Source organism: Cladophialophora bantiana (assembly GCF_000835475.1).
Source record: "Cladophialophora bantiana CBS 173.52 unplaced genomic scaffold supercont1.20, whole genome shotgun sequence".
Classification (NCBI taxonomy): Eukaryota; Fungi; Ascomycota; class Eurotiomycetes; order Chaetothyriales; family Herpotrichiellaceae; genus Cladophialophora; species Cladophialophora bantiana.
The window spans coordinates 265,267-289,424 of NW_015971594.1; the positions used below are offsets into that span (position 1 = coordinate 265,267).

Genomic DNA, 24,158 nt, shown 5'->3' on the forward strand with positions numbered 1-24,158 from the left:
GATTGGAAGCGGCCGGTGTTTACACGCCCTTTGCCTCAGCAGTCTTCTCCCTCACTTCGGAGACCTTCTCGTCACTGCTGTGCTCGATTCCTTGGAGTGCACTCAGGCGACGATCGAGACCGATTTCAGCGTTGATCTGAGCCATGCGCTCCTGGTCCGCGGCTGCCACGCCACTGGATCCGAAAACTAGATCCATCTCCTCAAGACTGAGCTGCTTCGTTTCGGGAACTGGTCGATTCATCAATGGTTTGTCTCGAAAGGGTAGCTTGGGCACTTTCTTACCAAAGAACCAGATAAAGCCCGCTCCCATGGTGATCAACAAGCCAAACAAAATGAAAGTTCCATATGTGATGCCAGTAATCATATCTGGAGTGACTTGACCAACAATGAAGTTGTTCATCCAGTTTGAGGAAGCTCCCAGGGCGATTCCGTATGGACGTGCAGACAGAGGCCACACCTCAGCAACGACGATCCAAGCACTGCAACATTTATTAACCTATGTGCTAGCAAAAACGTTTCCAGTCTCTGACTTACCAAGGACCCCAGGACCAACCAAAGTGGATGACGAAGAGCCAAACCATGACAATGGCAGCCCAACCAGCGGCATGATGAGTGGGCCATTGGTGCTGATTCTTCGCGAAGATAACGGCGATGATAAAGTGGCAAAGACCCATTCCAAGAGCACCAAGAGCCAGGGCAGGTCTCCTTCCGATTCTATCGATGTACAGGATGGATGGAATGGTCGCCAACAACATGGCAATACCGACCACCCCCGTTGCCAGAAGTGAGGTAGTATTCGATGAGAGACCAAGAGAGCCGAAGATCTGAAGCGCTGTCAGTGTCATGTGTGCCTTACATTGAGCACTGGCGCTACTCACCTGAGGGGCATAGTAAAGCACGGCGTTTATTCCGGTCCATTGCTGGAAGAACATGGTCACTGTTGCGACAATCACTCGGCGGAACATGGGCATTGTTTTGAACAGAGAAGCAACAGCGACAAATTGCAGCTTAATGGTGTTGGTTGCTGTCATCTCTGCCAGGTGTGGGAAGTTTGCCTCAACGGTCCGTTTCTCAAATATGGACTGGGCCTTGATTTCGAGGAACTCCAACTCAATGAGCTGATGATCAATGGGTAAGGATCTCAGATTTGCTAATGTTCGACGTGCTTCCTCTTCCCGCCCGTGATGAACCAGCCACCGAGGAGTAAACGGCATCCAGACCATTCCGACAAGCAGGATGAGGGCAGGGAAGAGCTGGAGAGCAAGAGGCACGAGCCAGGCTGCCTCAGATTGGCTGTCACCTGTTCCTCCAATGTAGTTGGTACCATAGTCCTAAAGGGAAGTCAGTTGAAGTTGGACTGGACTCATTGAGTTTGACTTACGATCCAGAAGCTGACCATGATACCGAACTCGATGGCAAATTGTTGCACTCCAATGAGCAGACCCCGAAGCTCAGGAGGCGAGCATTCAGCAACATACATGGGCACGATCATGGACAGCGAGCCGACACCCATACCGACAACGAATCGGCCTCCGAGGATAGCCGAGTGACCGGCCTGGACAGCGGTGCATTGCACAACAACACCAATGATGAAAATGCAGGTGTTTACCAAAATGGCATATTTCCTGGAGATAATCTCGGCAAGGAACCCGGAGTATAGAGTACCTGTCCAGGCGCCCAATTCAAGGATGGAGGTGAGCCATCCTTTCTTGGACTGGTCGGTGGTGTAATCTCCCATGTGCCTGTTGAAGGAATTCATGGTCCTATTATCTGGTCAGCCATTTGCACCTAGCACCGGAAGTCATAGCCGAAACTGGTGTGAAAAGAGAAGAGGGGAGTGGTGAGATTCTCCTCGTCCAAAACTAAACGTGGAAGATCTACATAAAGGACGACCGTGGTGTGACTTACAAGACACCGCTGAAAACACCTTGGTTGTAGCCGTAAAGGAGACCACCAATGCAAGCAAAGCAGGCGATCAGAAAGACACGGATGTTCCTGACCAGAGCCTGCGGGCCAGCCTTGCCGGCCAGCTGCAGACGTTGCTGGAGAGCAGCGTCAGTGAACTGCGAGGGCTTTCCCGCTGCGTGGACCATCTTTGCGACTGTGCAACGACAACAGCAACAGATATCTGGGAGTGACTGGGGACTGGAAGATTGGAGATAGACCGCCAGATGGGCATGCTTGGATCTTGTATATCATCCATTGCTGATCACCTCCGCGTGCCGTCTTCCGTCTTCAGGCTAATTCATATCCTGGAGAATACACATGGCGCACATGGGCCATGTCACATTCAGTTCGATCACGCACACCGATGGCGTTTTTATTGGAGAGGGGACGGATATCCTGGCTAGCCGACATGCAATCGGGAGAAAGCGCAGCGAAGCATTACATGGTTGGACTAAGGACCAACAAGGCCAGATCAGGGAATATCCTTTAGGGATCGGCAGCTAGCATCCGTTTCAAAAACGCCATCGCAGCCACCAGACTCCGGATCTGTCTGACCAATTCCATCTATGGCTTTGACGAGGAGACCAGAGTGGACTGGGTACCATGGGAACGGAACATGGACTCGTGGGCTCGGCGTCAGACGACTATTTTCTCATCCCGCGTCGCGCTCAGGTTTCCATTGGTGGGACGCTCGTACGGATATCTGGATAAAACGGATCCCCTCGACCGTCGAATGTTCCATGGAATGATGAGGTCGAACCTTGAAAAGACGGCACTCGTCTTGTGTAGGCAAAGGCGGGAAGGATCAGGAGAGGCGGGAGGGCTCCAGTCCTCCACAGAATGTTCGCCCTCCGCCTCCACAGTCGCAGTAGGCATTTAGCCTAATTAACCGCCGTGATGAGTCCTTGCAGGTGAGTGGCTCGGTGGATGACAGGCAACTTGGGCCATTTCCCCTCTCTTCTGTCCTCTGTCTGCCTTTGCCCTTTTACCCAAAATCACTCCAGGTCGATTTCAACTGAGAGAAGAACAGGCCCAAGGTAAATACCGAGGTGCAGAACCTGGTGACGATATATCCATCAACCGTGGAGCTAGGAGATATCGCCGTGGGTACCGTACACCCGCCACCGGCCTTGAACCCTTTTCAACTCAGAACATGCCGGAAAATGCTTAGTGGTGGTGACGTCTTTATGTTCATGAACGCGGAAGAAGCAGGAGGAATAGCAGACGTCTATGTCCCTGCCACTCATAGGTAGCGGCAACGACTTGCGTTCCCCGGCTGCTTCCTTCCGGCAATTGAATACTGGAATGATCGTCGCTGCAAGACGTGCCTTGCTAAAGGATGAATTCTCAATGATGGCTAATTCCTCATTCACCTGCTTGACGGATCTTGCGGAGAATGAGAGAGGGGTCCAGGAGGTACCAGGCGGGTGAAATCGATGCCTTATAACTCAGGATGGAGACCGTGAAGGTCCTCTCTTCTTACCTGCTGTGAAAAGCGTCCTTTGCAAACTCCCCAGAGCAGGGGCATTGAAACCATGGCAGCAACTCTACTCGGTCTTCTGGCTCTGCTTGCCGTGCCAGCGGCGGCAGACTTGTTCCCAGACTGTGTCCATGGACCTCTTGCAAACAATACAGTCTGTGATACTTCTGCCTCGGTGGCAGACAGAGCCAGGGCGCTTGTTGGAGCCATGACTCTTGACGAGAAATTCAATTTGACGGGCAACACTTCCCCGGGAGTGCCACGTCTAGGAATCCACAGCTATCAATGGTGGCGTGAGTTGACCCAAAGCGTCCGAGTTTCCCTCGTCGTACTTATCAAGTATCAGAGGAGGCGTTGCATGGCGTTGCGAGTTCTCCGGGTGTCACCTTCAGCCCAAATGGAGAGTACTCTTATGCGACTTCTTTCCCACAACCCATCCTGATGTCAGCGGCCTTTGACGATGCATTGATTCATGCCGTCGCGACTGTTATCAGCACTGAAGCGCGTGCCTTCAACAATGCCAACAGAAGTGGACTGGACTATTGGACACCCAACATCAATCCGTACAAGTGAGTAGGATCGCAGCTTGAATATCACCTGAGTTCCCCAAAGGTACTAGTTCTAACCTATGATGTTGCAGAGATCCTCGTTGGGGCCGGGGCCAGGAGACTCCGGGAGAAGATCCTTTCCATCTCAAGTCGTATGTTGCTTCCCTCATCAACGGTCTCCAAGGGGGTCATGATCCAGCGATCAAGAAGGTGGTAGCCACATGCAAGCATTTTGTAGCCTACGACCTGGAGAGCTGGGGGACCGCGGACCGATACAACTTCGATGCCCAAGTTACGACTCAAGACCTTGCCGAGTACTACATGCAGCCGTTCCAGACCTGTGCTAGAGATGCAAATGTTGGGTGAGTGAGACAAACCCTGGCCTTTGCCGACCAACTCACTTACATCCATAGCTCGATCATGTGCTCTTACAACGCATTGAACGGCGTGCCTACTTGTGCTGACCCATACATTCTCCAAACCATCTTGAGGGAGCATTGGAATTGGACAAGCGAGGGTCAGTATGTGACCTCTGATTGCGACGCAATTCAGAACATCTACATGCCGCACGACTATACAACATCTCGAGAGCAAGCTGTCGCCGACGCCTTGAAGGCAGGGACTGATCTCAACTGTGTAAGTCACCTTGTCCAAATACAACAAGCTGAGAAATGCTAACATTATCCAAGGGTACATACTATCAAACACACCTTCCTGGAGCGTACGAAAGGGGGCTTTTCAACGAAAGCGTCCTAGATCAGACCTTAATCCGTCTCTACTCTTCTTTGATACGCCTGGGGTATTTTGATCCGGCATCCGCCACTCCTTATCGCTCCCTTGGCTGGAAGGATGTGTCGACCCCGGCATCTGAAGCCCTTGCATTGAAGGCCGCTGAGGAAGGCATCGTCCTCCTTAAGAATGACGGCACACTGCCGTTATCATTGCCCACGAACAGGAACACTACCATTGCTCTGTTTGGAGAGTGGGCAAATGTGACGACGCAGATGCAAGGAAACTACTATGGCCAAGCACGGTTCCTTCATGGGCCACTCTATGCCTTGCAACAGTTGCCTCACGTCAATGTTAAGTACACCAGCAGCCAAGGCTACATTAACTTCCCGACCACGGATAATTGGGATGACCTGATCTCGGCTGCGGAGGAGGGCGACATCGTGATCGTTGCGGACGGCATCAACAATGACGACGAAAGTGAGAGCTTAGACCGGTACGACATCAGCTGGGCACCGGGAAAGATCGATCTGATCAACCAGGTTACCGCGCTGGGCAAGCCAGTCATCCTACTTCAGATGGGTGACCAGCTCGACGACACTCCCTTCTTAAATAACCCCAACATCTCAGCTATCGTGTGGGCAGGGTATCCCGGCATGGCTGGGGGTGACGCTCTCATCAACATCATCACGGGCAAGGTAGCCCCAGCGGGAAGATTGCCTGTCACACAGTATCCTGCCAACTACGTTGACCAGGTAGACATGACGGACATGAACCTGAGACCAAATGCGTCGTCTGGCAGTCCTGGAAGGACATACAAATGGTACGACAATGCGGTCCTTCCGTTCGGACATGGCTTGCACTACACCAACTTCTCTGTGTCGGTGGCCCAGCCCTCGCAGTCAAGTTACAACATCTCCAAGCTGGTATCGAGCTGTGACCGCTCGACGTACAAGTACCTCGATCTGTGCCCCTTCAGCACGTTTGAGGTCAACGTCACCAACACGGGGAAAGTGGCGTCAGACTTTGTGACGTTGGGATTCATCAGCAGCCAGAATGGACCTCCGCCATATCCCGTCAAAGAGCTGGTTGCTTATCAAAGACTGTTCAATATCACAGGACACTCGTGGCAGAGGGCGGCGCTGGATTTGACGCTGGGCAGTCTAGCTCGGCGCGATCAAAATGGAAACCAGATCTTGTATCCTGGCGATTATGGATTGCTGGTGGATGTGCCGACCAAGGCCATGTTGAACTTCACCTTGACGGGCAGCCCAGTGACGCTTGATCAGTGGCCACAGAGACCCACGAGTGGATGAGGGAAGAAGGACGAAGGATGAAGAAGATACCGGAAGGGACGGAACGAAGGGAGAGATGAAGATGCATGATGCGCATACATGATGATACCTGGGAGGGTATGCACATGCTTGGGGGGTAACCATGTAGACGGGGGTTGAGTCCCAGCTACAAGTGGTTAAGAGGTTCTAGGTGCCAGGGAGGTTACACCCGCAGATGCCTTGGTGCCTAGACTGGGATAGGTATGGGTGCCCTTGGCGCCCTGGTTACGCGCAGCTAGGTGCCAACAGTGCCAAACTGGTGGCCTCGTACGCGTTAGAAACCGCAAGCAAGTACGAGTGTCGTCACATGCCGACAACGCTTTCCTTCTTCCATCTCTACCAGTACTTGTTAGAGTCTATTATTCCCCGCGTTTCCCAACACAGTTCCTCCGCAGCCCAGGATCAAGGATTCAACCACTGCCCTCACCAAATCTTCAAACCTTCAATCCTGGACCTTGACCCTGTCGGTCATTTAGCCTTCGACTCCAAACTTGCAGTTCCTGCCCCCAAGACGCTTGGACCAGTTTTCTCACCCTCCTTGTTCCACTTCCAAGCTAGCTCGCAAAACACCAACACCAACAATACCAGTCTACCAAAGGACAATGACCCAACTAGTTCGCGGTGGCTAGATGCTGTAGCGGTCCCAACCCCCTCTCCTCCTCCTCCTCCCTCCCGCGTCAAAGTCAGCTCCGTATGCTCAGCTTCTGCGGGTCTCCTTTTCTGAGAACGAGGCTTCAGAACCGTGCCTACCTACCTACCCACCTATCAAGCCGTCAATCAACCCGACCAGGTGCCCATCTCTCGAACCTAACCCTATTCTCATTGCCCCCTCTCCTCTACTTCGTGCCTTCTTGGTCCAGTCCTCGGGACCAGCCCAAGCCTATCGGCGCCGCCATTTTCGCAGAGTGGGAGGGTGGGAAAAGGCCGGCACGGCGTAAAAGCCTGTATCGGTATTGGTTTAGTCTTCTCGCCCGACGTCTTACCTACAGGTCTGGTTTGGTCTTGGGTGATCCTTGACTGGATTGGACTCGACTGCTCCTCCAGCCAACCTGTATTGCATGGTTGCACAAGGACTAAAGGACAAAAGACGAAGGACCGGACTGGGTGAAACATCTACCATTGAAGATCAAGCGCCACAGGACTGCTGTGCTGCAATCTACGACGGATAGCTTCTTATTCGTGTGAGGGAGGGACCACCAAGTACTTGGACTGATACTTGGTTTCTGGTACTTCACATGAGAGCGTGAGTGTGAGTGGCTGACTCGTACCTTGGGCAGGAATAAGCGGACGATAAGATTCTACACTGGTTTGCTGTGGACGCTTCGCTCATCCTCCGAGCCCCATTCCTGCTCGGCAGGTCTGCATACCAACGACCGCCCCGATCCCTCCCAACCCCAGTAGGACCGCCATGGGCCTCTTCAAGTCTCTCAAGGGCAAAATCGAGGTTGGGACCGAGAATCCTTCCGGAAACGATCATCTGCAGCGCGAAGGTAGATGGGCACAGACTCAGGGCGGAGAAGCAGGGAAGTACGCTCCTCCGCCAGGGCCGCCTCCATCACATCGCTATCCGAGCCAGGAGTCGGAGGAGACCTTCAAGGCTCCTCCCGGTCCACCACCATCACGCCACCGTGCCCCCGTAAATTCACACGCTGAAGAATTCTCTCCTCCGCCGGGTCCGCCCCCTTCGCATCTCTCACTTTCCAGAGCCGCCAACCCGCCACCCTACCACGATTGGACCGTGATTCCTGACACATCCCTCCTCCCACCACCGCCGCCCCTACCGCAAGACTACTCGCCGACAAACAACGCCTCCTACGACTCCGCCGCACGCGCCCATGAGTGGTGTGCAAGCCACCCCGTGTACACGCCCAGCACACCAAGCCACGAGATCCACCTCCTCGCCAATGCCGGTCACATCACTCTAGAGCCCCCTCCGCAGCCGCTGAGGAAGTACATGACCACGTTCCGGCAGACGAGTCCGACGACATGGATGGTGGCGACGGGCAAACAGCAACAAGACGCCATCATCTTGGCCTCGATCCCCTTGTACTTCGCCTGTGTGGACAACCCACTATCCACGTCGGCATCGAAGAAGGTCTACTTCGAAATCGCCATCCACCGCATCCTCAACGCGAACTCGGGTGTCGCGATCGGGTTCGCGGCGAAACCCTATCCGCCGTGGAGGTTGCCCGGGTGGCACCGCGCGAGCATCGGCGTGCACGGGGACGATGGGCGAAGATTTGTGAATGATCCGTGGGGTGGGCGGGATTTTGTCCGGGCGTTCAAGGAGGGCGAAGTTGTAGGTGTGGGCATGCGTTTCTCCGTGGAAGCCGCGATACGTGGTCAGAGACCTGGAACAGGCAAGGTCAAGACGAGAGCGTTCGTCACCAGGGACGGCAGGGCGGACGATGGCTGGGGTTGGGATATCGACGAAGAACGCGACGTGCGGGACGAAGGTGTCGACGGCCTAATGGGTGAAGGGGACCTGTATCCCGCCATCGGAGTGTTTGGCGGAGTCGAGTTCGAGGTCAGGTTCGGGGATAGTGTCAGTTGGAGAGCGAGGTAGATGAGATGGATGGTGCTTGGTTGGCGTCCTCCATACGGCTTGCAACTTGGTCCACGACGGTGAAGGTGGTGGAAGAAGAGCTGACGATCCAGGACATGGAATATAGACGAGATATAGGTCTGTGTGGTGTCAGTGCTAAGGTAGTCAGCCGGTCAGCCCAGCCACGTGCTGGACCAACCAACTAATCCATATCCATTTCCAAGGGCATCTGCACGCCTATACTATCTACATACACACACACACACACAGAGAGAGAGAGAGAGAGAGAGAGAGAGAGAGAGAGAGAGAGAGAGAGAGAGAGAGAGAGAGAGAGAGAGAGGGAGGGAGGGAGAGAGACATTCAGTTCGATGCTCCCATTTATGGGCGGATGATTGGGCGAGGACAAACAGTTCTGGCAAAGTCTTGCAGGTCCCGTCCGGCCCATTTATGTATCGTACGGCCGAGCAACCATTAGGTCCTTGTTCTCATCTATGGGCTATGCAGAGACAGACCACTGCACAACTCGACCTGAGGTCCTATATTCCAAGGTATCGGGGCTGTGTCTGCTTTTATTTTGGAGGCCCTGGGCTTTCTAAAACCCAACGTCATGTTCCTTAGAGCTTCCCGGGTATTAGCCGTCCCACTTCAGGTCGGTGTTGGTTGTCGGGTTCCTATGGCCGGTCCATAGTCCAGATCTCACCCGTGCGTGTTGGCCAATGACTCACAGGGGTGACGAGATATTCGTCCACCAAACGGCTGGCGACAACGATACTACGTAGGTGTTAAAGGGGTTCTGATACACCACCACGAAGAGGCGGGTTGCAAGGACGGCGCTTGAAATAGCAACATATGTCACCCGCATTGCGTGAGTAACCGCGGAGAAGAGAAGAAGGCTCGACTTTGCAATGCGCCATCTCCCTAGATGGTCCTTTTCAGTTGTCTGGACAGGCAGCCAGCTGCGGGTGCCGAGAAAGAAAGAGAATTCGGGTTCCCAGAAGGTATTCGGGCTGAATACTTTCATGATAGCCAAACTTAGCACATCTCTCATTGAACAATGCCAGTTGTACTGTGCCCCTTCTCAATGCATCTGCCTCCCCTAGGTTCCAAGCTCTTCATCTCGATGCATTTTCTCTGATCGTGTGGTTGCTCGGGAGAGAGTTCTCTGGAATCGAAAAGGGGCGTTCGCAATCGAAGTATCGGCGGCACGGCATTGGAACGGGAGTAACCTAGATGACGGTTTTAGTCCAGCCGAGCGGCTCACTGCCAGATTTCTTAGTCTCATCTCGCCTATACAAGCGTTCTTAGGCAATTCGAGTTAACGTACTGCTACCTGTGAATGGACAGCGTCCGATGGCCTAAACTCAAGGCTCTGCGGACTCTGAAGCACGAGACACCCAAATTCGATGTCGTTGATATGCCAACAGCGCATGCTCCTCCCTGCGAGTCCAGGGGAACCGAGTCCGATTGGCTTGGACACAACTAGAAACGGGTATCTTCGGTTGATTGGCAGTTGAAAGAGACTTCTGAGGATGGACAGGCGGCATAACGTAGTGGCCTAGGGCTTTGAATGCGTTGATTTTTGAAGACAAGGTCGCGCTATGCGTGATTGTTCAGTGTGTTCCTTCTCTTGAATCGAACATCGGCTCACCACACAGCTAGATGTTGAAAATTGTCGGTCCGCGACTTATAGTGGACGAAAGGGGGTTTTATCTAGTCGTCTCCAATGCAAGCCAAAAGATGGCATTGGATTGAAGTCGAGGACTCGGGCATTGGGGGGGCTAACGGACGAAGGAAGGAATTGCTGCGTAGAGCGTGTGTTCCAGGGTAGTGTGAACCGAGTTAGCTGCTGAAACTTGTCAGTCATGCAGTGGATATAGCGACACCTTGTTCTAGAATGCCGGAAGCGGTAGGAAATGATTGTGGAGTCAACGAAGACGTCGAGTTCCATAAACAGATATTCTGGCGCAGTCCTCCGGCGGGAGCAAGGGACTCTTTCCCGCTCGGGGGTTGAGGACGCCACCAAGCAAGTACTTGTACAACTCTGCGTCGTTAACCGACAAAGGGATCCCCGACCAGCTCTGGAGCACCGAGGCCTCCACTGGGTGTCGAGGAACACATCGAGGGCTTCGGTTAGAGAACCGGATGAGGGATACAGCATCTGTTTGGTACATTAGTCCGGCCGTGAGGTGGGCACTAGAACCTTGGACAGTCCTCGCCGCAGGTTGATTGAATCTTCTGCGGAATCAGATCAGAAAGACCGGAACAAAAGTGGCCATCCAAGTGTCCCATGAAACTTGGGTGGGACGAGCGACGTCGCAAGGGCAATAGGAATAACACCACGTAATCGCCACCCGCGAATTTGGGCGCTGGCAGGATTCAAACAAGCAGGCGCGTGAGGGTAGCTTCCCAGCGCTCCTGGTATGGGCCTTGTGGCTCGCTACTGCTGTTTCGTTGACTAGGATGACTAGGTTTAAGGGTCGGGTGAGTCGCCGCTACTGATCTCCCCACCATTTTGGAATCCTTGACCTGCATGAAAACGGACAGCAAGTCCAATCGCAGAAGGAGAAAATTTCGACTGTCGGGGAGCCGCTGCTGAAGATCAAGCCTGAATGAGGTCGGGTGGCAAGAAGCTCATTTGGGGGTGGTCTTCCAGCAGCAAGAGTAGCCAAGAGTTCGACGATGCCCACCGACAGCGCGGGATTCAGGGCTATCATTTGTCGGTAGATCAGAGGCATGTCGTTTGGGGCCAACCAGTCGGAAAGCTGATGGGCAGAGAAGTTTCTTGACAAAACGCTAACAGTGCGGCAACCATGCCGCCAGATGGCCCCAGACTTCCTGATCACCAAACCTTCCGCAATGACTTGCATGGCATGATTCTTGCAGCTGAGACGATCCGAGCGACGACGCACAGCATGATGCAGGAACGAGAAGTTGTCCATTTCCAGAGATGGCGTCAGACCATGGCCGCCCACACGAAAACGTCCATGTGACCGGTGAAATCAGTGGGGGTGTTGGGCGGCATGCCTGGATTTGGTCGAAGCGCGAAACTCGGAAAACTGAGGGGAAGGGACGGCCAGAGTTGCCAATCTTTGGGCGTCTTCAGCATGTCTTCTGTGCAACATGAATCTCGTATTCGCCATTGCTAAAGGGCGGGGTGCAGATGTGCAAGGTCATGCGTACTGTACAGCTAGCACCTACAGCGTGCCATAAGCCACGGTCAGCATAATGGTAGGTCAGCTTGGCGATCGTGGCCGGGAGGAGGAATGTACCGATATTTATGGACACACCACAGACAGAGACCTTGATGGAAGTAGTTGTATCGAGGTAGGTAGGCAGGAAGGTCGGATGAAATTCGATGGAGATCACATAGCGGCGACAACTCTGGGCACCATAGAACCCTCCAGGATATTTGACGTTTTGGTGGTAGGCGATCCCGCTTCGGCCCGTGGCAGAATGCACGTAATCGATCCCTTTTGGCGGCGCCCCCCTTTTTTTTTCAAAGATCAAAGCCTTATTACTTCACCGCCAGTCTTGCGTCAGACCACGGGCAAAGGCTGTTGAGAGCCGCAATGGCGGTGAAGGTTCACTTGGTGCTTCCGGAAAAGGCTGCGCATGAACTCCGTTCGTCTGGCACGAACAGGAGATTGCAGATCATCCGCCGGGAGGCAAGGACGAGGCTGGCCAGGGTCTGCACCAGCGACGGAACCGACATGATAATAGCCTCGAGGGCACCAAGGGGTGTGACCAATTACTTGGAAGAGAAAGGGGATGGCCTCATGGGCAAAGGCCAGGGGAGAGATTTCTCAGAGGGAGAAGAAGATCGCGGTGAGACGGAAAAGGCACGGTCCTTCCAAAACGAGCGTGGGCGGCCAACGTCATTGCCAAGACCATGTCGTCGCCGGGGCCGGAGCGTCTGACCTTCTCGTTGCCCCCTTCCATTCCCGCCGTCGCCCTCGCCCAACCCTGGGGACGACGGGGTTTCAGGCACGACCATCTCCTTTGTCAGCGGTCGAAGATCGCCCAGGGACGAAGTGCAAGCCCCGCGCTCTGACTTGTTTAGGGTGGTTGGGTAGCAATCTGCATCCCTATGCACTTCAACCGCGCTGGCTTCGGGGGGAAGTACAGCCCTGGCTTCCGGTCAACATAATATCTCTGAATCTTCATTCGCAGCCTCCCGACGTCTTGAGACCTGAACGTTGCTTGAGCATCTGTGAGGACAACGTGCTACGTTCCCAAACAGGCCACCTAACGCCTGCCATGAGTTGGGAGGCTATTGGAGAGGTCCCATGTGCGAGCTGTCGATGAGAAAAAAACCCCAGCCTCCACCAAAGGGAGGAAAAATCCTGCCAATCCATCAGGAAAGCCACGCTACGGTGGTGCTCCTCACTGGTCTCCGGTCTCAAAGTAGTTACACAACCAGCAGATCGGAGGTGATCAAAGATGGCCATTCATTAGTACGGGCGACGTTTCCGGTGATCGAAAACTCGCCGATCAATTCAACTGCATTTCCCGTACAATCTGCGCGGGCGATGGCCGCCAAGGTCAAGTCCTCCGTATAAACCGTGTCATTCGCAAGACGGGTTATTTCTCCTTGCAGGTGTCTGTTGGGAATTCTGCCGGGAAAGGCTCCTGTGACTCTTTCGGTCTGCCCGTTCAACCGATGACTTGTCAGATCATCACCACTGGGAAAATATGTCCAGATATGACGGGCTCCTGCGCGTCTCTATGCAGGTTACATGGTCCCAGCACGCCTTTGTTCTGCCGCTGACAAGATTACAGCAGGTTTGACGTGAAAGGATAGCGCCCATTAAGCGAAGACATACAGCGTCAGCTTCAAGGACAGGGTCTCTGGCTTCTGATGCTCGTTTGCGAGGGTTTTCGTTGAGCAATATCGGCAGCGAATGATGTGCTCCGCTTCAGGAGCCCCAAAACCCTCCACAAAAAGGCGCAAGTCGCCGAACAATCCCTACGCGCACAGACAGTGCAGAGTTACTTCCCTGAAACGTCCATGGAAAATTTTGATGCAGAGCAACTCTCTGCGGCACTTCTGTCATACTATTTCCACTTCTGTGGCACCGCCGTAGATACTATAAGTTTGGGGGGGGGAGGGCTGAGAACTTTTTCGATGCAAAAATGCAACCATGTGCAAACCAGTACATCCTAAGATGCCAGACAAAAGCACATTCTGTCGGCTTTATTATTCCGGACCTCCATTGGCGGCCCCGGTTGGTTATCGGATTGGCTCTGGGACGGTTTGCAATGGCTCTGCTACGAAGTGTCCACGTATGAAGACAGGCTGTTCTCAGCAAGCCGAGCAACACCTGTTTTCCCCGCTCGTATGCATATCTGGCTAATAGCCCGGCGGATTCGTGTTGGATTCGGCAGCCGAGAACACATGTGCTCAATGTCATGGCAGGAATAGGAAGCTGAAAGAAGCTGCGCGATAAGCTGCACTGAGGATATGCAGCTTTTGCTGCGAAAATGAACGATGCATCAGCGTCTGGCTGGTCGGCCATTTGCGCGACGGACAACGCTCGCTGTGGGGTTGGATGATGCCAAGGAGGCCCTAATGCAGACGCCACCGAGACGCTTATGCAGCCTGTTCCTCCATCTTTTCCCTTGCTCAGCAAGGATGAGCCCAGTTAGCTCACGGACCAATGCGAGGAAAGTCACACTCTCAAGCTCCAATGTTGTCAATCTTTCATCGAGCTCGAGGTTCGAATCGATTATCATCTGGCCAAGCTCTCCAAGGACCAAATTCATCTTCGATACCTTGGTGGTGTGATCTTCGATCCAGGTCTGCCTGCCTGGACTAGAACCATGCAGTAATGACCCAAGGTTTATCCATTTTTCGCCAACCGGCCGTGTTGGCGGCAAATGGAGGCTTGGGCCGGCCTTCGAGGCGAGTGTGGCGTTGAGACAGGGTTTCTGAAAGGAGTGGCCGTCTCCACTGCTGCTTTTGGGACGGCACGATGAACTCTGGACAAAAACTCTGTAAATATGATTTCACAAGGCCATCTCGTCTTTCTTAGTGCGTCTGCCCCAGGATGCTCTAAGAGGGAACGGGGCCCATCCATGCCGCATTCGAGTCCAAGGACTTTAGTGCCGATCAACCAAAATTGCGTCGCGTGAGACCTGTGTTTCGAATTCAAGGATCGGAATGTGATGGTCTGATGAAGTCAGACAGGGAGTGGTCCATGGCCCATCTCAGACTAGGGAAAGTTCGGCTGGGGAGAGGAGGGAGGTACTTCGCGAACAGGTACATTCGAGGCCCAACGATGGAGTCTCGAATTGGCTGTTTCAGCCCTCCTAGCTGAACCGAGATACTCGACCAAAACAAAAGTCGTCCGTTCCTCGCACAGTTAGAAGACTATCTCTGCGGCTGCAGCCAGAGGCGATGGCCGAGCGATTCACAAGGGAGGTAAGAGATTTACTACTTGGGTTAAGAGGGAAGGCCCAGATAGGCCTGCGGGTGATTCCGTGCTGAGTCGCATCACGCATTGCGCCATCTGGGGGCAGTGGGCTACCAGGGCGGGCACAGACCTTCTGGCGTCCTGTCAATGCAAAGTTCCATCCTTGTCGGGACCCTTGCTGGATGAATGCAACTGTGAGCACAAAGAGCGAAGGGAAGGGGATGAAGGAGGGGGCTATGGGAGGCCGCATGTTGTCATGCTGATTGGGTTTTGAGATAAGTCTCATCCAGGCTGCGTTCTGGCCGCCGATCTGATCTAGCGATTCTTTTTGGGAAGAACGCCCTAAGAACGATGATGAAGGTTCAAGCAGGTTTTCCCGTTCCTGACCATCGTAGGTAGATTTGCCGCTTCATGGTGTTGTAATAATGAGCCGGCCAGTTTTTCTCTCTCTCATGGAGCTAACCATGTAACCGTCGAGATTCAGAGCTTGGAGAGAGACGAAACGAACCTCGGCCAACTATTGGTGGAGTTGCAGCCGTGGACTGGCTCCTGATGGTGGGTGAAGGACGATGAGCGAAATCGAGGAGAACAGACGATGAAGTGGGGCGACGCATGGCGAAAAGGCAGGTCGAGGTCCGAGGGCCCGTATTGCAGATGACAGCATTATTGACTATCGTAGTCGGTTCGATTAAATGCATGGCGGAGCAGCGTTCAAGTAGGGTGGACTGCAGGGAACTCCTGCTGTTGGTTCACTGAGGCCACTTGTATCCTCCTCTATGGCAGTTCGAGTCTAGCAACCTGTGCACCATGCAGCAACCTCTGATTGCTGCTTTCGATCAAATTGGTTTGAGGATTGAGGAGACTGGTGGCGGGCTTGCCAGTGGGATGCGGAGCTAGCGGCGAATCGAACTTCTAAGGGCAGAGATGGTGGATATGAAGGTGTGGAGACTATCGATTTTCGTGAGGGCGGCAATGAGATGGAAACTGCCGCTGGGAGAATGATCAAGATGGAGACAACGAACTTGTGTAAGGGCGACATTTGACTGTTGAAACTTGATATGTTGTGGTGTGGTGTCAGGAGGTTCCAACCAATACGACACCCACCCCCCTCCTCTTTCTTGGATTTTGCAGCGTGTCTCGGTCAGGTGGTCGGTTTCTCATTGTAATCTCACTTGATTGAAAGGGTTTGACTCAGATCGTAAGCCTGGTGCTGGGCACTTGACACAAAGAAACTTTTGGGTTGTTCGAGATCTGTAAGTTTTGGCAAAAGTCAGAGGACAGTTTTGCCATGGTCGGGAATTCTAAGATGGAGCACCTGCGTCAACAGGCCCTTCTGTTTCCCTTTCAGACGACATCTTCGGGCTTCAGGCCCCTGTATCGCCTGCATGACCATCCGCCATTAGGGAGCTTGTTGGCCATGACCCCGTAATCCAATCTGCGACTGACGCTGCACTGATTTTATTTGTACCCTTTCCTTTCGTTTTCTGACGTTGTGGACAAGTGTTTCACCTCCGATCACTGGCTGCGGCACAGGCATCATGGAAGGTGACCCAGACGGTTTGATCCACCAGCATGTGCTCGCATGTCCTTGCTTGGGACACCGGTGGGAGAGTAATAGAGGGTGAGGGCACTGAGGATGAGAGGACGAGGCAGCCTGGAGGGGGGTGTGCGCGCCCGCGCACAGCCCGCCGTCATCGGCGGCAAGGGCCTTGGAGAAGCTCATTGCTTGATAGTAGCCGCTCTGGTTAAATGATGCCTAGGCGAGCAGGCGCCTGCGGGCTGCAGATGATCATGATCTGACTAGAGTCAATGGCCAACATCGACTTGTACCTAGGTAGGCGAGGGAAGGCAAAAGCTGCTAGGCTTTCCCGCATCTTCTCAGGCACCCCGGTCAGTAGAGTTGAGAGAGATTACCTAGGTACTTTTCGCGAGCATTGACTCACCTGGGTGATTGACCGGTGAGTTTTTGGGTTTCCGGGGTCGTATTATTGTGGGAAGGCAGGATCGCCTGGCCAACACAAGGCACTGGGGGAGAGATCAAAGCAGGACAGGGTGACTCTTGAGGCTAGAGAGTCGAAACTTTGCAAAGGGAGTTTGTACTTGGTAGATGATGGCGAGTAGTAGTGGTGGCAGTGCTGTCTGTCGATGGGCAATCGATTGTTGCAGTGTTTGGCTGGAGAGCGACTACCCCAAATCGATTAACACCTGTTGCACCTGCTCCTGCTCTTGACAGTTCAGTCTGAAGGTTCACTTGCAGCGGGCACCACCCACCAGTTCACCAGCAGCCCAGCAGCACTGAGCGGCCCCAACACCAACAACGCTACTACTGCTACTACTACTACCAAATACTACCACCACCACCACCACCTACTGAGGGCCCGTGTCGGAGCTTGACACCCCATGCTCATTCATGCTCGTGCTTGTTCGTGTTTATGCCCTTTTGATTTTCTTAAATGAACCCTTGTTCGCACCTAGTGCCCACCTCTCCCTCCCCCCTGGTCAAGCCACCCAGAATCACCCCATCCCCCCCATCAAATCCTCGACCAGGCTAAACCATTGCACCCCCTCGTCCCTCGTCGCTTGACTGCCCCTCCCCTCCATCATCGACATCGAAAACAACCCCCCCCTCACCAACCCCCCCTCGTCCCATTCTGCAGATGCAGGTGCAGGTGCACGTCCTCAAGGCTCAACACGCAACCTGCAAGCGCCAACCCCTCTGGCCCAATCACCACCCCGGCCGGGCTCATCCACTCCCACTTATGCGGCTAACGAGCTAACAATTGACGCTCATCACAAGCTGCCCTTCTTATTCTGGGGTGTTTAAGCCGAAAACAAATCCTCACCTCATGCGAACTGCGAACTCGTCTGCAAGCTCACGTTTGTGGTTCTGGAGGGTGCAGGCTGGCGGAATTGCAGGGCGTCACTGCAAGCCAACTAACTGCCAGTGCCTGCTCGCCTTCACTTCATCTTTCCCTCCGTCAGTCACTAGACAGAACTGGATGCATTACTGCATTCATTCGCCATTGCCATTCCAGTTGCCATTGCCTCGAACCTGAAATCTTAGGCTCCGTGCCCTTCCCCATATTTTTTTTTATTTCAATCCTTCACCTGCCTCGATCACTTCGCTCTGATCTCTTTCCTTTCTGTCTCTCATTACCCTCCAACCTCATGTCCTCGCAATAATCGGCTCTCGTCTTTGCTTGCTCGTCCTGTTTTTCTTCGGGGCCCCCTCATCCTTGAGTGGTTCTACCACTCTTACTGTCGTTATTGTCCGCTTGTCATTAACTTGTCCAAGTGACACAAGACCAGATACCTCACTCCAGCCATGGACTCGACGACATGGTTCAGATTCTTTGTCATCTACTTGTGAGTGAGATTGCCCTCCTTCGGTTCTCCAGACCTGCAATCATCTTGGCGCGCCCCGGCCGAGGGGGGAAACAAGACGCAGGATCGAAACAAGACCACGGCGTGGCTAACCAAATCCAGCCTGTGGCGCTATGTCCGCCTCATTGTCAACCTGTGGGCCTTCTGGACTTTCAAGCCGATCCCCATCCCAGAAAATCCCACTCTTTGGCCTTCAGATGTTACGGTCATCTTACCTACCCTGGACGGCGAAGGGGAGGAGCTGGAGAGAACCATAGCCTCCATCATGGAGAACGAGCCCAAGGAATTGATTCTGGTCACAATCGATGAAAACTTGGCCAAGGCAGAGCGGACCATGGAGAAGATGCCGGCCGCCAAGTATCACCGCATCCGTTGTATGTCAGTCAAACATGCAAACAAGAGACGGCAAATGGCCAGAGCCATCCCCGAGGTCACCACCGAGATCATCGTATTTGCCGACGACGACGTCACGTGGCCGCCGCGCACGCTCCAGTGGATGCTGGCCCCCTTCGAGGACAAGAGGTATGGCGGAGTGGTCACCTGTCAGCGGTTGAGACGGGCCGAGAATCCCACCCTCTCTCAGCGCATCTATGGTTTTCTAGGAGCTCTCTACTTGGAGCGTCGAAATTTTGACTGTGCGGCCACCACTCACATGGACGGAGGCGTACCATGTTTGTCTGGGCGCACTTGTGCCTACCGGACAAGCATCCTCCAGGACGTAAATTTCACCAATGGATTCACAAATGAGAAGTGGTGGTTCGGTCAATTTCAGCTCAATGCTGATGACGATAATTTCCTTACCCGCTGGATGGTTTCGCATCGCCACGAAACCTATATGCAGTACCACCCTGAATGTGAAGTGCTTACCACACTTGAAGACAACCCAAAATTCTTGAAACAATGTTTGAGATGGGCGCGCAGTAATTGGCGCAGCAATCTCACCAGCATGTTTGCTGAACGTCATATTTGGCTGTGAGTCGCTCCATTTCCCAAGGCCCCCTTTTGCGGTCTTTGGGAGAGATCTCTCCCCCGGCTTTTCTAGAGATCTTGGCATACTGACGATCTTTCCCTCCTTGCTAGTCGACAACCGTACAGCACATACGCAGTTCATGTCACGACATTGATGCCGCCTGCCCTGCTCGGGGACGGGCTCCTCTGGCTCTATTTATGCAAAGGCATTCGTGACTGGCCGGCTGAGCAAGCCCTAACTGCCATCTATGCTTTCGCCGCATGGATGATTTTCTCCAAGTTTATCAAACTGGTTACCCACTTTGTCCGCTACCCAGTCGATATCTTTCTGTGGCCTGTCTCTATTCTGTTCGGTTGGTTTCATGGAGCCATCAAGGTCTACGCTGTAGTAACGCTGGGCGTGGTGAGTGTTTCTGACGAGGTTCGGCATCGACTGAATGCAGCTAACGCATTACAACAGACCACCTGGGGCAGTCGACCCAATGCTGATGCTAGCGATTCTGGAAGAATGATCCGCCAAAAGAAATCCCATTGCTACGAATCTGGAGATGAAAAGTTGCACGAAAAGCTTCTACCTAGCGACGACATGATGACCTACGCCAACGCCAACGACCAGAAACATTACCAACCTCCCTCCGCATAACTCCCTTCTCATCCTAGGTGAATCTCTTCGTTGCTGTGCCTACACTTGAGAGATGTTGATTTGAGGCAATACATTTCCTTGCGAACCCCAGATTTTTACGGTCGGTCGAATTGTTTTCCCCTTCTTTCCAACAACAAACACACTCTTTCGAAAAAGTACAAAAAGGGAGATTGTCAAAATTGAGGCCAAAAAGCACGGCAGACGGGAAGGTGGGAGGCTTTCTCTTCGATCCACAAAAGCTCAATAAAGTTAGTTTCATGCCTTGTGTCTTGTATCACCCCGGAGCTGGAGCTGGAACTGGATTTCACACCAAAAACAAAAAATAGGGGACTTTGGACGCTCTTTTGCCGGGGGCCGAGACACTTGATCATTTTCATGTTCAGTTCGGTCATCAAGGACTTGGACGGGGGAATTCCAAGGTCCTTTTATCTTGCACATGCATTACTGAGAGGAGCTTGGGGCTTACTTCGTAACTTGACATTGTACATAGCGGTTTTTGCTTCATGATGGGACACGATGGGCATGGGAAATGAAGCATGGGCCTGGCTGCACATGAACAGAAACAAACGGATGGGCGGATGGACTCTTTTTCTAATTTTGACCGCCTTCCTGCTACGGCGGGGAACGACGGGATGGGATATGGTGGATAGGGTTTGTGGTGGGCATGGAACGAGCTTTTTGTCATTCTCTCCTCCCTTTTCTGCGCGCAGCGAGCTGGACATTTGTGGATTTGAGCGACGGACAGGACGGATAGCGTGACGGATGACAGACAGATCTCTCGAGCCTTCTTTTTTTTCTTTTTCTGTCCCTTCAGCCGGGTGGCTAATACTGAAATTGAATCTGTTTCGTGCACCGACTTACGTCTCTATACTTTGATTCTCTGTAGTCCTTTTCCACCTCGGTGAATTTGCTGCTGTCGGTAACAGCAGAGGACCAAGGAAGGACGGAGAGGAGGACTGACCCGTGGTTCCCGTTTGTCCCCGGCTTTACAATTCCACACCTCGCCGCGACTCTCAGCGATCCTGTGGGATCGGAATCGGAATCGAATCCAGTATTGAATGGGCCGAAAGTCTATCCAGACTGCAATGTACGCGCACCTCACGGACAGGGCTGCATTGGACCGTGTTTTTATTCTTCTTCTTCTTCTTCTTCTTCTTCTTCTCATCCTCCTCCTGTGGCTTGTATTCGGTTTTGTTTTCCCTCTCTGTTTTGCTTTTGAGCTACGTATCGCTCTAGTCTGTGCGAGTTTGTCTTATTCCCTAGTTTGGAGAAGCAAACGTTGGAGGCCATAGATGGTGACGATACAATGATTTGGTTCTATCTATACCTCCATTTGGGGGTTCGGGCGAAGTCCTGCCGTTGATGAGACGACAATCTATTTCCCCGGGGATCAACGCTTCTCCCAACATAACTACCTCGCGATCCGTTGTAGACCAAACAGCAGCGAGATCTCACGGCTGAGATGCCTCAGTCAGGCTGCTTCTTCTACGGCCATAGAGAGAAAACGCTGGGGAGGTGACAGCTGCAGGCGGATAGTCTGCAATCTGCTCCATGTCGGTTTTCCATTGCTTCTGTCCTTGCCCTTCGGAGCGTATTTTTCTGGGGGTGCATCTCAAGCTGAGTGACACCAGCGGAGATGTCTTCCGCGAGGTGTCTTGTTGTGGACATCCATGGTTTGTTCCCTGATCAGCTCTGCCCACCGCCAGCGACAGAAGGTTGTGGCGTTTTCCTCTTCTGCCTTGTGCTTAGGACAGCACAGGCTCGTGCATCAAGTTGGGCCTCACAAGCAGTTAAGACCATGCATACACGGGCATTATGCTGATATGATTCATTCATTGTTGTCTGGCGATCTTCTTGACGTGGAAACCTTTTCCTAACTGCGCCTTCCAAGACTCGTGTTCCCGTGTATTTGTGCAGGATGTGGCGGCGGCCCTGTAACAGCGGCCTCGACAGCTTGGAGTGTCGCATAGCATCAAGGCTAACAGGCGATGTTCATGCTGTGTAACGTTGGTGTTCAGTTGAGCTCAAGCGTCTGTACTTTTCGGAGCAGGTCAGGTTGTGGATGGCTCGGCTGCTGTGTCACAGAGACGTGGCAAGTCTATGGACTCGTTAATTGTGACTTTCGGGATAGAACTTAGGAGGTGGGTGGTCAACTTACCGACCACATGTTGGAACTCGTGTTTTGCCCGCTGGGGTGGGACAGCATAACACAGGGTTTCCATCATCGCCTTCCTTTTCCTTGCACGTATTTTTCGCCATCCATTCGTCCATACTAGTTTCCCTTTCCCTCCCTTGGGATTTTAGGGCGACTGCGTTCATGCGCCGTCCTGCGAACCACACACCATCTTTTCTGGCCTAGGCGAGATACCTGCACCTTGGGCACCTTAGCGTCTGCGTGCAGGTCGTAGAGTCTTCATTGGTGAAAGAACCAGACGGCTGGGTTCTCGGAGCGCCCTGACGGTGCGAGGAGAGTGCGGAGGATAGTTAGACCCGGTTCCAGGTTGTGGTACCATTCCTGCACTGTGTGTGGGTTCCCCTCCAAGGCTGCAGGTTGGCGACGAGGCTTGCAGAGAGCGGTCAGAATTGGTCGCCTGAAGTACGTCTGGCTGTCGCAGAGTGAGGCTTCTTGAACGGCTTTCGAATTGTGGTTTTGGTGCTTCGTGGCATGACTGCAAAAACACCTGTACCAGCTTGATTGGGGCCAGTGTAGGAGCGAGTTCAAATGTGATGACCAGAGGAGTGGCTTGCATACGAGAGCGATGGAGGGATGCCTGGATGCCAGCGCTTTCGGTGAGTGGATACCTCGCCTGACAGAGTGGTCACCGCTTCTAACCACTGTCATGAGGTCGGGAAATCCTAGGTACTCGAGACATACCAAATTTGAGCCCATGGCCACCAAGGTTCCAGACCATGTCCAAATGGGCATTGAAGGCGACGGATGACTTGGATAGGTGATCCACAACAGGCCCATCCATTCATACCAGAGTCGAGTTTGTCTGCGAGTCGCTGGAACTGGGGCCACCAGGGCCGCACGCTTGGTGGGCATGGATGGCATGGATGGAAAGGCCCAAGGAATCAGGAGTCAGGACTTTCGAGTAGGAATTCGAATACCGCCGTCGCCCAAATCTTCCACTATCTTCCAATCACAACATCTTGCTGGTCTGCTCCAAAGCCTACCTGGTCCAGGGAGTCCTGTTAGTGCGGCCGCTGCATGCGACAGAGGGCGCCAGTCATTGATGGCACCACCGTGGTGTCGATTCTGACCTGCGAGTACATCTGATCCCACCTCCCTAGGTACGTACCTAGGTACATACATCCCTAGGTACTTCACCTTCTGCAGCCCTTCATACGGCGCCAGTCTTTCCCACTCCCTAATTTGCCCAGCACAGTTGCCGAGCTGCTGCGCGTCGGCGGCTTTCGGCTTCGTGCTGGGCCATCTCGAGGGCAGTCTTGGTCCAGCAAACTCTCAGCATCCTTGTTAGTCAAAGCACGATTGAATGCTGCGTCACCTCCCCGCGTCGTAGCAGCATTCGGCACGGCTCGGGGCTGTTACCTTCTTCGCACCCATGTCTGCCATCTCGGCCGTGTCTGAGCTGCGTGGGTAGTCTCCAGGTTCTTGCTGCTCTGCCAACTTACAGGGAACAGTTTTCCCGGCACTTCGCTCGACAGAGTACCGATCCGGCGTTTCCAAATTGCGCAACCTGGACGTGCTCTGGAATACTCTGATCAAAGTCGGACCACCATTGGTCCTTCCCTGGCTCATTGATGCCCAACATAGGGTCCAATTTAGCTCGCGACAACATCAGGGACCTCCTTGTGCAGCTTGCGTGGCCACACAGGGTCAGCAAAATGTGCTCCCCTAACGACGAGGCTGCCACACTGGGAGACAGTCACGTGCAAGGCTGACATGCCGTGGGAGTCCCCATTTGGTTTCCTCGTTTTATTGGTCGAGTTCAGAGCGAAGGAAAAGTCTGACTGATTCTGGTGACTGAGATCATGACGAAATGTCACCTGAGACCGTGGTCTGCGCGTTTCGACCTCCTTCATGGTTGTTTCGCGCCTCACTGGAGGCAGGCAACCTGGCCATAATCAGCGCTCGCCGTGTTGATGGAGACACGACAAATAGTGGGTACCTGCTTCAAGAAGGATTTGCACCTGCATCAAGG

The 24,158-nt window shown here is 53.4% G+C and overlaps 4 protein-coding genes across 4 annotated transcripts; 3 read left to right on the plus strand and 1 right to left on the minus strand.

Annotated features, from left to right (window-relative positions):
• Window positions 1-19: 19 nt before the first annotated feature.
• Z519_10921 (uncharacterized protein) lies at window positions 20-2,093 on the minus strand (the record flags this gene model as incomplete). The annotated part of the gene is made up of 6 exons (XM_016768635.1): window positions 20-228; window positions 283-479; window positions 535-824; window positions 879-1,331; window positions 1,382-1,763; window positions 1,909-2,093. The coding sequence occupies 6 exons, from the start codon at window positions 2,091-2,093 to the stop codon at window positions 20-22; spliced, it is 1,716 nt and encodes a 571-aa protein (XP_016615022.1).
• Window positions 2,094-3,482: 1,389 nt separating this feature from the next.
• Window positions 3,483-6,020, plus strand: Z519_10922 (uncharacterized protein; the record flags this gene model as incomplete). Its single annotated transcript, XM_016768636.1, has 5 exons — window positions 3,483-3,720; window positions 3,774-3,996; window positions 4,068-4,337; window positions 4,389-4,611; window positions 4,665-6,020. 5 exons carry the CDS (start codon window positions 3,483-3,485, stop codon window positions 6,018-6,020), a joined length of 2,310 nt encoding a protein of 769 aa, XP_016615023.1.
• Window positions 6,021-7,446: 1,426 nt separating this feature from the next.
• Window positions 7,447-8,604, plus strand: Z519_10923 (uncharacterized protein; the record flags this gene model as incomplete). The annotated part of the gene is made up of 1 exon (XM_016768637.1): window positions 7,447-8,604. The coding sequence occupies one exon, from the start codon at window positions 7,447-7,449 to the stop codon at window positions 8,602-8,604; it is 1,158 nt and encodes a 385-aa protein (XP_016615024.1).
• A 9,717-nt stretch (window positions 8,605-18,321) lies between these two features.
• Window positions 18,322-19,992, plus strand: Z519_10924 (uncharacterized protein; the record flags this gene model as incomplete). The annotated part of the gene is made up of 4 exons (XM_016768638.1): window positions 18,322-18,362; window positions 18,483-19,352; window positions 19,461-19,752; window positions 19,810-19,992. 4 exons carry the CDS (start codon window positions 18,322-18,324, stop codon window positions 19,990-19,992), a joined length of 1,386 nt encoding a protein of 461 aa, XP_016615025.1.
• Between the last annotated feature and the right edge of the window lie 4,166 nt (window positions 19,993-24,158).